The sequence below is a fragment of the Antedon mediterranea genome, chromosome 10 (genome assembly GCF_964355755.1).
Source record: "Antedon mediterranea chromosome 10, ecAntMedi1.1, whole genome shotgun sequence".
In the NCBI taxonomy this organism is placed as follows: Eukaryota; Metazoa; Echinodermata; class Crinoidea; order Comatulida; family Antedonidae; genus Antedon; species Antedon mediterranea.
The window spans coordinates 885,519-896,936 of record NC_092679.1 but is presented as its reverse complement, the minus strand read 5'-3'; the positions used below and the strand labels follow the sequence as shown (position 1 = coordinate 896,936).

The 11,418-nt window shown below is 34.9% G+C and overlaps 1 protein-coding gene across 1 annotated transcript; it reads right to left on the bottom strand.

Annotated features, from left to right (window-relative positions):
* Positions 1-860: 860 nt before the first annotated feature.
* On the bottom strand, positions 861-11,254 carry LOC140060823 (WD repeat-containing protein 43-like). The gene is made up of 16 exons (XM_072107171.1): positions 11,066-11,254; positions 10,686-10,823; positions 10,450-10,571; positions 10,171-10,291; positions 9,505-9,656; positions 6,380-6,482; positions 6,108-6,172; positions 5,820-5,991; positions 5,342-5,422; positions 5,009-5,137; positions 4,745-4,885; positions 4,229-4,347; positions 3,739-3,916; positions 3,406-3,475; positions 3,066-3,127; positions 861-2,927 (listed from the first exon to the last, which is right to left on the bottom strand). Exons 1-16 carry the CDS (start codon positions 11,249-11,251, stop codon positions 2,766-2,768), a joined length of 2,001 nt encoding a protein of 666 aa, XP_071963272.1. The 5' UTR covers positions 11,252-11,254; the 3' UTR covers positions 861-2,765.
* Positions 11,255-11,418: the final 164 nt, after the last annotated feature.

The window sequence follows — 11,418 nt, the reverse complement described above, 5'->3', positions numbered from 1 at the left end:
TAATTATCTAATACTGTATCTTGTCATTCAAAAGCTGCTACTAGTATTGGCTTCCATTTTCCTGAATTATAGTCAACAGATTCATTTTTAATATCAAAAACAATGACATAATATACTGTAAATTATAGTTAATTCTGACAGGCGAGCACAATGGAAAAACTTTGATACCTACCTGATCTATCTCTGATGTACCGTGAAATGTAAATTTGATAAAATTAGTTTTCACTATTACGATATTGTTCCATATTTCTATCATAGGAAGATATTATAAAGAGTTTTTTAACAAAATTTATGATTTCAACGGTAGATTTTCAACTCAATTTCAATTCTACGCGGTCAAAGTAATTTCCGGGTTCACAATGAGTTCACCTGCAACAACATGGTTTTTTCAACTGAGTTGGCCGTTATAGTGGATATAGCCATTTTAGTGTTTTGTTTATTTTAGGAATGGCCGCGCGTATGTGTGAAGGTACAGTTGTTAAAAAATAAAAATTATACTGCAAATTAATAAAGATCAAATAAATATACGCCATAAATTGGAATATGTTGTGGGGAATAGTATTATAAAATTACATATGGAGATTTTTTTTTATCGAGTGAAATCCTGATAGCCGAGTTTTATCGAGTAAGCTGGCAGGAATAACTGTAGGCTATCTGTGTCCCGTTAGGACCGGGATGGATGTCTGCCCATGTTGCAAGCCGTCTGAAATGTCTTCTTTCCCACTCTGTCGTGGAAGTTAGTTTCAAAAGATGTTTAAATTAAATAATGTATTAATTATTAGGATGGTATTTATTTGAATAAACGCCTCTCCAATAAAACATCAAATTGAATAATAATCTGCCCCCCACCCCCAACCCAACTATCTAATAAACGCCCTTCCACATTTATAATACACACAATATTGTATTATATTTATAATAACACAATTATGCTATTTAGGACCGGGATGGATGTCTGCCCATGTTGCAAGCCGTCTGAAATGTCTTCTTTCCCACTCTGTCGTGGAAGTTAGTTTCAAAAGATGTTTAAATTAAATAATGTATTAATTATTAGGATGGTATTTATTTGAATAAACGCCTCTCCAATAAAACATCAATTTGAATAATAATCTTCCCCTCACCCCCAACCCAACTATCTAATAAACGCCCTTCCACATTTATAATACACACAATATTGTATTATATTTATAATAACACAATTATGCTATTTAGGACCGGGATGGATGTCTGCCCATGTTGCAAGCCGTCTGAAATGTCTTCTTTCCCACTCTGTCGTGGAAGTTAGTTTCAAAAGATGTTTAAATTAAATAATGTATTAATTATTAGGATGGTATTTATTTGAATAAACGCCTCTCCAATAAAACATCAATTTGAATAATAATCTTCCCCTCACCCCCAACCCAACTATCTAATAAACGCCCTTCCACATTTATAATACACACAATATTGTATTATATTTATAATAACACAATTATGCTATTTGTAGTAGAATTCATTGCACTATTATCTACAATTTACCAAGCATTTGTTATTCTTTTTGTACCACTTTTCATATCTATATTTGATTATAAATGTCACCATATTATTAAAACTTTAATTAAAAATTAAACCTATCCCTTGAATAAGCACCTCCCTCAAATGAACTCTATACTTTAAAATGTTATTAATCATCTAAGACACTGTGAAACCGGTTTAGTTTTATGAATGTCAAGCATTTTCAATAATGGTAACCAACTTCCACTTCCTAGAGGGGGAGCGAGCAGTATACATAATATAAGTTGAATATCTAAGCATGTGTTTGAATTACAACTTGTATTCACTTGACAGAAGGCTGTGTATTCAAGGGTTGCTGGTGCCTTCCTCTTGTTCTCAAGAGCACAACATAAACATTATACATTTATTTGCACAATGATGTACACAAATTACAAGGAACTAATAACTGTTGGGTAGTCAGCTGTACACTGAATTTTCTTATTTAATTTCAGCATTAATCAATTTATACAAAGTAAGCTATCTTGTTATACACTAGTTTTCTTTTCTTTCTTGTTATACACTAGTTTTTACACAAAATGTAATTTTTCAAGTCATAATTTGTTAAAATACATAGGACATCATTGTTAAAATGATACATTCTCAACATTTTTTTATTCTATAACAAAATGTTGTATTTCCATGATGAAAAATAAACAAAGCAATGACTATTTTTGATTTATTCCTTATTCTTAAATGATATGGGGGGGGGGGGGGGTGTCACTAAACTGTCTGTATAAGGCCACTTGCTAAAACAAAATCGTGTGAAATCTTTTCTTATACCAGTTGTTTTAAACCCAAGGGGTTCGTTCAACTTATTCTGTAACCAAAATACAGCAAAGTGTATTGGTTAGCTTGCCAACAGATAACCAAATTCGTGCTCGATGTGAAGGCATGCTTAACGCTTGTGATATTTTCCTCACGGCGCTGGAACGACTCCAGCCCAATGTGAAAGCAGCTTTAGTTAGGGAATTTTTGGGGTTAAAAATCTTGCAAACAGAATACAGAAATTTGTATTAAATATATCAATTATATGAACAAAAAACATAATACATAGATACGTTTTCAATGGTAACATGATAACTATACAAGTTTATTAAGATGTTTAAAATTAAGCTTAAATTTAGTAAAGCAACTCGTGTTGCCTTACAGTGCTCTCTGAATTCAGTCTTTTGTTCTGCACCTTCCGTTCTATAGTCCAAAAAAATCTTAAATTTATATATAATATATATTTGCTAATCACTCATATCACTTGCAGCCACTTCATCGTCTTCCTCCTCTGCACTGCTGGTATCATTTTCTTCTTCCTCTTCTTCTCCTCCTCCCTCATCTCCATCACTATCCATTTCATTTTGGTGAACTTCCATATCAGATTCTTCTAATTCTTCCCAGTCTCCCTGTTAAACAAGTAAGAAATAATAATCATAAGCCTAGTACATTTAGATTTAAATACGACTAAAATTGGACATTCAAAATGAGCAAGATTAAATTTAGTGTGCAGTGTAGTATTTAGAGTACTTATAATAAAATGTTACCTCTGAATCTGATCGACTCTGTAGGCCATCCTCAATGACATTTTCCATTTCGTCAGAAGATTCTAAAACAAACAAAAACGTATTGCTTTCTAATGGTTTAAAGTGTGCACTTAATTCAACAAAACATAATTATAAAGTAGAACACCTCCTGTGGGACACTCATATTTGGGGACACTATCCTGTGAAACAAATGAAGGCAAATATATGTTTTAACATTACGATCAACCCATATTAAGGGGACATGTTGGATCTTGAATGTGTCCTCTTAATAGGGGTTCCACTACATGCTTATTACAATACAAACAAAAATACAAGGATTCATTAATGTATTAGTACTCACCCTCATAAACCAAAAGGGCAGATGATTGGGTAAAGTCACTCTCTTCTTTCTCCTCTGTTTGTTCCATGATCTAAAAAGTCAGAAACACCATAGAGTTAATGTTAACTAGAGAGTCAACTATGTATAGTGCCAAATAAAGTTTAGTGTAGTATAACACACATTGCAGCAATGGACAGGATTCAGGTTCATGGAAAACAAGAACACTAACACAGAGGTGACTGACCTCCGACCAGAATACTAATCAAACAGATCCTATTTTAGTATGTACTTTTTTTTCGCATCGCAAATTAATTTTTTTGTGTTGGATAAAAAAAAGATATTGAATCATTTTACCTGAGTCAACATAAGGTCAAGTTTACCATGTAGCTTGGACAACCTGCTGGACATGGTAGTGCGAGAGTTGATCATCTCGTACAGACTGGACAACAGATGGACAAGGTCCGGGCAAGTCATCAGGTATGATGTATGCATCTTTAGGGCAATCTTTGTCCACACCACACAATTCTGACCACTATGAAAAATAATAATAAAAAATGTGGAATTTTAAGAATAATGCAATATTTCACTGTAATACAACATTAATGTTTAAAACATCCTCTATAATCAAAGAAAAATGTCTTACGGATTTCTGGTTTGAATTAAGTATTAAAGAATCAACAGGCTCAGCACCATATACACTTTATTAATCTCTGTCTACACTATCAAACTTTATGTGACAACAAAATGTTCTTTGCCTATATATGGACATGACATCATATCACTACTACTACTATATTTGAGCACACCAGCTAGTTTGATAGTGTAAACAGAGCTTTAGACTAACTTTTCTGGATTTGTATTAAGTCGTACGGCCAACTCTTGCAAAAGTGGAATAACCAATGGAACCGGTAACCTTCTCACTGTATTTCGGATTAAAGTTTCTTTGTTGTATCTAAAAACACGCTGGAAAAGAAAACAAAAAGAATTGGAATTTAGTTAAGTCTAAAAAATAATAAATAAACTGTGTGAAAATGTATACAACCGTGTGTTATAATTATATAAATCCAAAGGCAAATTACTGAAAATAACGACAATGCTGTGGGTATCAGTGGCTGGATCTCAATGGAGATACAAAATAAAGTAAAACAGACAGAAAAATTAGTAGAGCTTTCGGGCAACACTAGCCCTAAATGGTGTAACCTCAGACAATTTGTGGTAGTGGTTTTATCAGTCAAGGCTGATTCAGAGTGGTGCACGGTTTGTCATCATGGGCTAAAGGATTAAGTAGATACTATATTGTTATAATTATGTTAAGATTATTAGCTCAAAAACAGATTGTTTTGGCATCATGATTACTTACTCTTAAAATGTCCTTATCTCGACTTTGAAGACCTTGCGTTAGCAGCACTGCAAGAGATTCTGTCTTTGGTTGTTGAGACGTTGATGTCTCTGGAACTGCTTGAGCAATCTCCATTGTATTTATACGTTCTGCTAAGGACAGCTGCAAACCACGCAAAGAAAATACATTAGAAGATGATAAATAAAAGATATATAAATTGACAGTGGATATACAGATACAAAGTCCAATTAATGAGAGAAAAACCTCACAAATTACATAAATTACCTCGGTTCTTAGTGATTTTCTTTTGGATTGTTTTAAATTGTTCGAGTTTGTATCTTGTGATGGACCAGTAGGAGCCATGTTACCAGGTGCAAGTAAGGTCACCTCCTCGGAGGTCAAAGGTTTGCGAATCTAAAACGAAAAATATATCATAGATTACTTACAGATCAGTTATATTACAAATACAATCAGTGAACAATTATATCCTTTAAATGGTGTAACCTCAGACAATTTGTGGTAGTGGTTTTATCAGTCAAGGCTGATTCAGAGTGGTGCACGGTTTGTCATCATGGGCTAAAGGATTAAGTAGATACTATATTGCAACTTAATACTTACTTTATCTGCTACTTTATCTTGACTAATCTGAGATATGGAAGGATCATCTCTTATTAAGCACACATCTCCGCTGCTAAAAATCTAACAACAAAATTATAAATAAGTATTATTTATAAAAGAAAGTAAAAAGACCGAAAGATAACTGGATAAACCAAATAAAAACAGATTAAAAAGGAAAAAATTTAGACTTTAGCATAATAACAAACCATACTGCCCAAAACCGAAAAATATGGAAACAAATTATGGAAAGCGTAATGTCAGAATGAAGGAAAACATTTCGAGAGAGATCATTCATAATGTAACATCAATGCTTTCATCTTAGTATGTGCTTAAAACACCAACTAATTCTGATATAGATCTATTGAACTTTGATGAATTGCAAGATAAGATGTTCACCTTTAAATGTTCAAAAGGATTTGATTACCTCACGACATACAAACAGTTAAACATGAATATATAATTTATTATTCACACTTACAACATTTTCAAATACTGGTTTGATAAATGAACCGTGAATAAGCATCATTCGCTGCTCTGGGTCATTGTAAAACATGGTACACATGATTGGAATAGGTTTTGGCATTTCACTCTGCTTTCCTTCTGTAACCACCTGTATGGTACTCCTGTGTGTCAATGGCTTTTTGCTTCTTCTGAATAAAGAAATATAAACATATACGTTATAAACACACAAATTACAATAACGTTATGTTATGTGTGTGACTTTATGTATTGTATATCATAATGGAAGTTTACGATTATGACTTACCCGTTTAAAATTGGGTCAAATATGTACACCTGACCTGATTTGGTTAAAACTGATAAAAAGATATTCTGAAAAACAAGAAAATGATCAAAATAAAATGGTTGCCAGTGCCATATTTGTTGCATTTCGTTGTTAAATCTTGCTAATATTTTTCTGTGTAACCTCAGACAATTTGTGGTAGTGGTTTTATCAGTCAAGACTGATTCAGAGTGGTGCACGGTTTGTCATCATGGGCTAATGTTTTAAAAGAGTAATTTATGAAGCAATTTACTTACAGGCTCTGTCTCCGATTTTTGTGAAATGCTTAATTGAGTTGGCTCATCAGGCAATGTGAACTGAACTATTGATGACTTGTTCTGAGAAGCTGCCTGTATTTGCCTAACAAGAAAAAGGATGTTAAAATAGACAACTAAAGCCTGGTTCCCACTAGAATGCAACATAAGCCGTAACACAAGCCAATTGACCAATCACAAGTGACATTTTGAATAATCCTTTGGATTTGATTGGTCTATACTATTCCCTTACATTGCGCTTTAGTGGGAATCAAGCTTTAGTACTCTTACATGGATGTTTACTATCTTACACAATTTATTTACATTTACTTATGACCTCAGACAATTTGTGGTTGTGGTTTTATCCATCAGAACTGAATCAGAGTGGTGCACGGTTTGTCATCATGGGCCAAATACGATTACATAACACAAAATTCATAGCTACAGGGCTGCAAATTAAGGGGTATTTGGTCGCATTTGCGACCTAATTTTTCTGTTTGCGACTAAAGCAACAGAATAGGTCGCGCATAGCGCGACAAGATCGTCTGCTTGTGCGAGTTGTTTCAAATTGAAGTCAGGTGTGTTTTCCCTATTTAACTGTGTTGTAATTTAATCTCTCTCTACTCTACGGAAGGCTCAGGAGTTTCCACTAGTCACCGCCGCCGCAAAGGAGTCAGGTTCATTCAAGCGTACAAAGCCCCTAAACATTTTACACTCGTTGTGATTGGAAGTTCGTCCATTTATTGTATGCTGCCTTACCCAATCACACAAAAGGACACCAAATACACAGCACAGTGTGACGCGCGGACGACACAAACCTCGTGGAAAAATCACCTAAAAACAATTGTACCGCCGTACATAGAAGTTAGCCAGGGCGGGCGCGGCAGATACTAAGGATTGTCGCCGCGCAGCCATCAGCATTTTTTAGGCAGTATAATGGTTATATCATGATTACTAAATAACGAAATTAATGATATATATAATAATATCTATTCATTATATAGATTAAACAGCAGTATTGTTTATCAGTAGATTTAATACTTTATTCCAGATTCTGATTAGCGAAAATTATATATCAAAGAAAATACCGCAGCTTTTCCTACGAAGTAGCTTCGTAGATAAAACAGGCTACGATAAACAACCTCACGATGTTCTATAGTAAGTAACAAGGTGTGAAAATTATTATTTAATGTGTTAATTTTGACTGGCGGAGGAGGACCAATTTGTACATTACTAAGAAATATATAATATAATATTTTTTTATTCGTAAATGTTTCATTCGTGTGTGTTTTTTTACTCTCAACAACGGTGAATATAAATTTCCTACAATGTAAACGTATACGAGACACGATCCAACACAATGAACTATGCCAACTAATAAAAATAATATAGCGAACGTCCAGTCGATCCAAAAACATGCAAACAAAAAGATCGTAAACAATTCATTCTAAATATAGTATCAGAACGTTCAATCGGTCGCTCAAAAAGACTGCCGACAGAAGATCGTAATTAATACAGACCTAGTTTTTTGGTCACATGTCATGAAACGCGATACTCTGTTTTACCACGTGGCTACAAAACAGAGTACCTGAATTTTGCGTCACATGAAACGTAATACAGCTCTATAAACTGTTCCTACGATTCGCACGTTTTTCCCCTCCAAATTCTGGTCGGGCCTTTTATCGTAATAATAATTTACAAAGGCCTATGTTAAATCTTAACATGGAATATATATTTATTTTGCATATATTTTGTTTGCGTCCTAGCCAAGGTGTTGTTGTTTTTATAATTCGCTAAACCAAGGCGGGAACCAAGGTAGGATTGAATGGCCGGATTGAATCATGTAGGCCGCCGAAACTCTCTCTGCGTGAGTTGAGGGCCTCGGGCCCGATGTCGTCTCGTCGGCGGATGTCCTGCCAAATTAGGAAAACCGATGTGTAGGGCGGCTACAAAAATTAACGTCTTCTACTAGGATTTTAATTAGCCAACAAATACATGTTTGTTTCCATTGTTCATGCTCCTAAAGGCGATGACATTGGTGTATCGACGCGTAGATATTATCATAAACAATACATCGTAGGCAACGAACAATACTTTGTAAATTGCAGTAGAGAACAATGACCTACGGTCTATTTACGCGTAGGCTACGAAAGTTTACGCGTATATACAAAGCAGTAATTTCTTTCCGTACCGTAAAAAGAATAAATCTTGCGTAAATATAAGTGGCGCATCAGGACCAGTGCCTAAAATGTGCATAACCCAATTTATGTGCTCAGAAATCGATTGAAACAACCTATAATTACTTAAAAATCCCCCCTTTTATTTTTATACCTCCCCCCCCCCCCCAACTAAACTAAAAACGGATCTGCGCGGATGGGGTTTGAGGGAAGGGGGTTGTTGTCGATGAAAAGGTGCTACTAAAAAAATTGGTGGTGCTACCAAAAATTATTATGAGCCATCATACAAATTTGATAGTGCTACCAAGTAAAAAAGTTAATTTGCAGCCCTGAGCTAGTATTGTTACAATTTTCTAGTAGAATATAAACAAATTAAAACAATACAATTGATTGTTGGCAAGGCTTTTGTAGATTGCTTTAATTAGGGAGTTTTCGCAACCTTACGAATACAATAACGAAAACGTCACACATTTGTGAAACTTTTGAGCTGATCCCCATTTCATATTCGTAAAGCGTATTCGTGTTGAAGAATATCACCAGTCATATTCGTAACTACAAAACGAGTATAGTTTTTAATCTATTTTGCACATTTTGCATTTGAATCAGGAATGACTCATGATTATAATATAATTATAGATTTATTGAAAGTAATTTACTAAAATGCCAGGTCAATTTTGATAAATAGCAATTTTTAAAGTCCTCACTCGCTTTGATGTTACGCTAGGCCTAGGCAGCCAAGCAACACGTACCTGCGCTTCGCTCAAATTTACCGCAGTCATATTTTGGACAGCGCCCTCAATATTTCGTTGCCATGCGAAACAGATTTTTACTGGCTTACAAAAAACGAATATGTGTGCATGACATATCCGTTTTCGTTATCAGAAGATTGCGAAAACTCCCTATTAACTTAGGTTACTATTCCAAACCAAATGTTGTCAACAATGTACGTACCATACATTTACAATTCTATCCCCAACCGCCGTTGAAATAAAGTAACATCCGTCAACTGACTCCAGAACAGACATATCATCTTCGTCGATACTTCTGTTGCTATAGGATACCATTTGCAGACTATTAACCGATGATGCATGACCTGTAAATTTCTGGAAAAAGAGAGAAATTTGATCATTCTTTTTTTTATAATGATTTAAGCGGGAAGGCAATACTAAATCTGTTCTGTAGTTGGAAAAGGCCGAGGAAAATAGTAAACAGCATGTTTGATCAATATTGTTTATAAGATATGTATGGTTGCAGTATACCATGTGGTTGCCAAATAGAAATGAATGTCTCAACTTCAGAAGGCAGTTGCACTAGGACAGAGCTCGCCTTGGCATGATAGCAACTCATAACAGTCCTTTGATCTTATTTCTGGCTGTAACAAATACCAACAGTACTGTACTAATTACTATGTACATATTCCCCATGGCACGCCGTGTCTGTTTAGGGTTGTGGAACTGATTGTGTCGCAGCCACAGATAAACCCTTTGATCTCTGGAGATCATCCTGTTGTTAAGATTGTCTTGGTTGTAGTATAATAACAATCAAGGCATTCTTTATTTGGAACCCCATGGTGTACCACATATGACTTTACTAGCTTACTTGTGCTACAAAGCTCACCTTCAATACAACTTTTGATTGTACATCCCACACTTGGATAGTTCTTCCAGCTGAGATGATGATGTTACCACAAGGACTAATACATATTGAAGTTACAGAGTTCTTATCAGCTTTCCACTTACTGAAAAGAAGACATTATTGTTTCATGAAATAAAAGATGAATAATAAAATATTGTGAGGAAAACAAACAGTAACCATATTTCATCCTCATATGCACCTGTTGATAACTGATAAATATATTTATCTAAACCTAGCATTCAACCTTTGACCTAAACCTACCATTTAACTTTTCCATCCCTTACATTCCACTGGACAATGTACTGGTCATCTGAACAGCTAAACAAGGTGTCCTCCTTTGGGTGCCAACACAAGTCATTTACTGTATCATCATGACCACAATCCTGAAAACAACACAGTATATGAAATACAGTATAGTATTAGTAGTTACATACAAAAAATACTCACAAATATATTTTTATTGATTAAAACATTCTTACTTATTTTAAACAACTTACCAGTTTACTTAATAAATCTCCTTTTGTTACACTGTACAACAAAATACTGCCATTTGATGTTCCCATGGCAATAATTTCATTTTCCTTTTCATTGTTTTTTAATTTTATTGACTTTCTCCTTTTCCTTTTTGGACCACCCTGAAAAAATAGATAAAGATTAATATTTCATGAACTTTTAATGTTTTGATAAATATAACTGACACAAACCTTAATTAAAGCATTTGAAAACACGTGGCCATGCTCAGTAACATTTCTAGGCCGACCGCCAACGTTTACGCCAACAAACCATATTTATAAAGCGAAGCGCCCGCATCATGTCATGAACAATCTCCGCTTCTGCGTGGTGGTGGTGTGGCTTTCAGGCTAAACTGAATACGTACCTCAATTTCGGGCTTTATAGAACTCCAAGAAATACATGTACACGTTGCCGACAAATGTGAACTTGGGGTATATATTTGTTTTGGGCTACCAGTGATTGTATCCCAAATTGTAAGCCTACCATCTGGGCTAGAAACAGCTAAATAGCTACCATTTGGTGACAGCACGCAACTTTTCGTCGCCGCCATGTTCCGTTCCCCACGTGTAGCTTAATGCGCATGCTCATGAGTTATTTTTAAATCGCTGAATATTTCAATGAACAGTGTGTTCAAAAACATTTTTCAGTGGGAGAGTAGCCATACCAAAGATTGTATAGCGCCGCTACGCGGCGCTATATAATCTTTGGCCATACACA

Excerpts from the sequence above, each read along its gene's own strand:
- LOC140060823 (XM_072107171.1), bottom strand. The coding sequence starts at position 11,251 with ATGGCGGCGACGAAAAGTTGCGTGCTGTCACCAAATGGTAGCTATTTA. Across the intron at positions 10,824-11,065 it reads CTATAAAGCCCGAAATTGAG|GGTGGTCCAAAAAGGAAAAG; the intron begins GTACGTATTCAG and ends CTATTTTTTCAG. Across the intron at positions 5,423-5,819 it reads AACCAGTATTTGAAAATGTT|ATTTTTAGCAGCGGAGATGT; the intron begins GTAAGTGTGAAT and ends TTTTGTTGTTAG.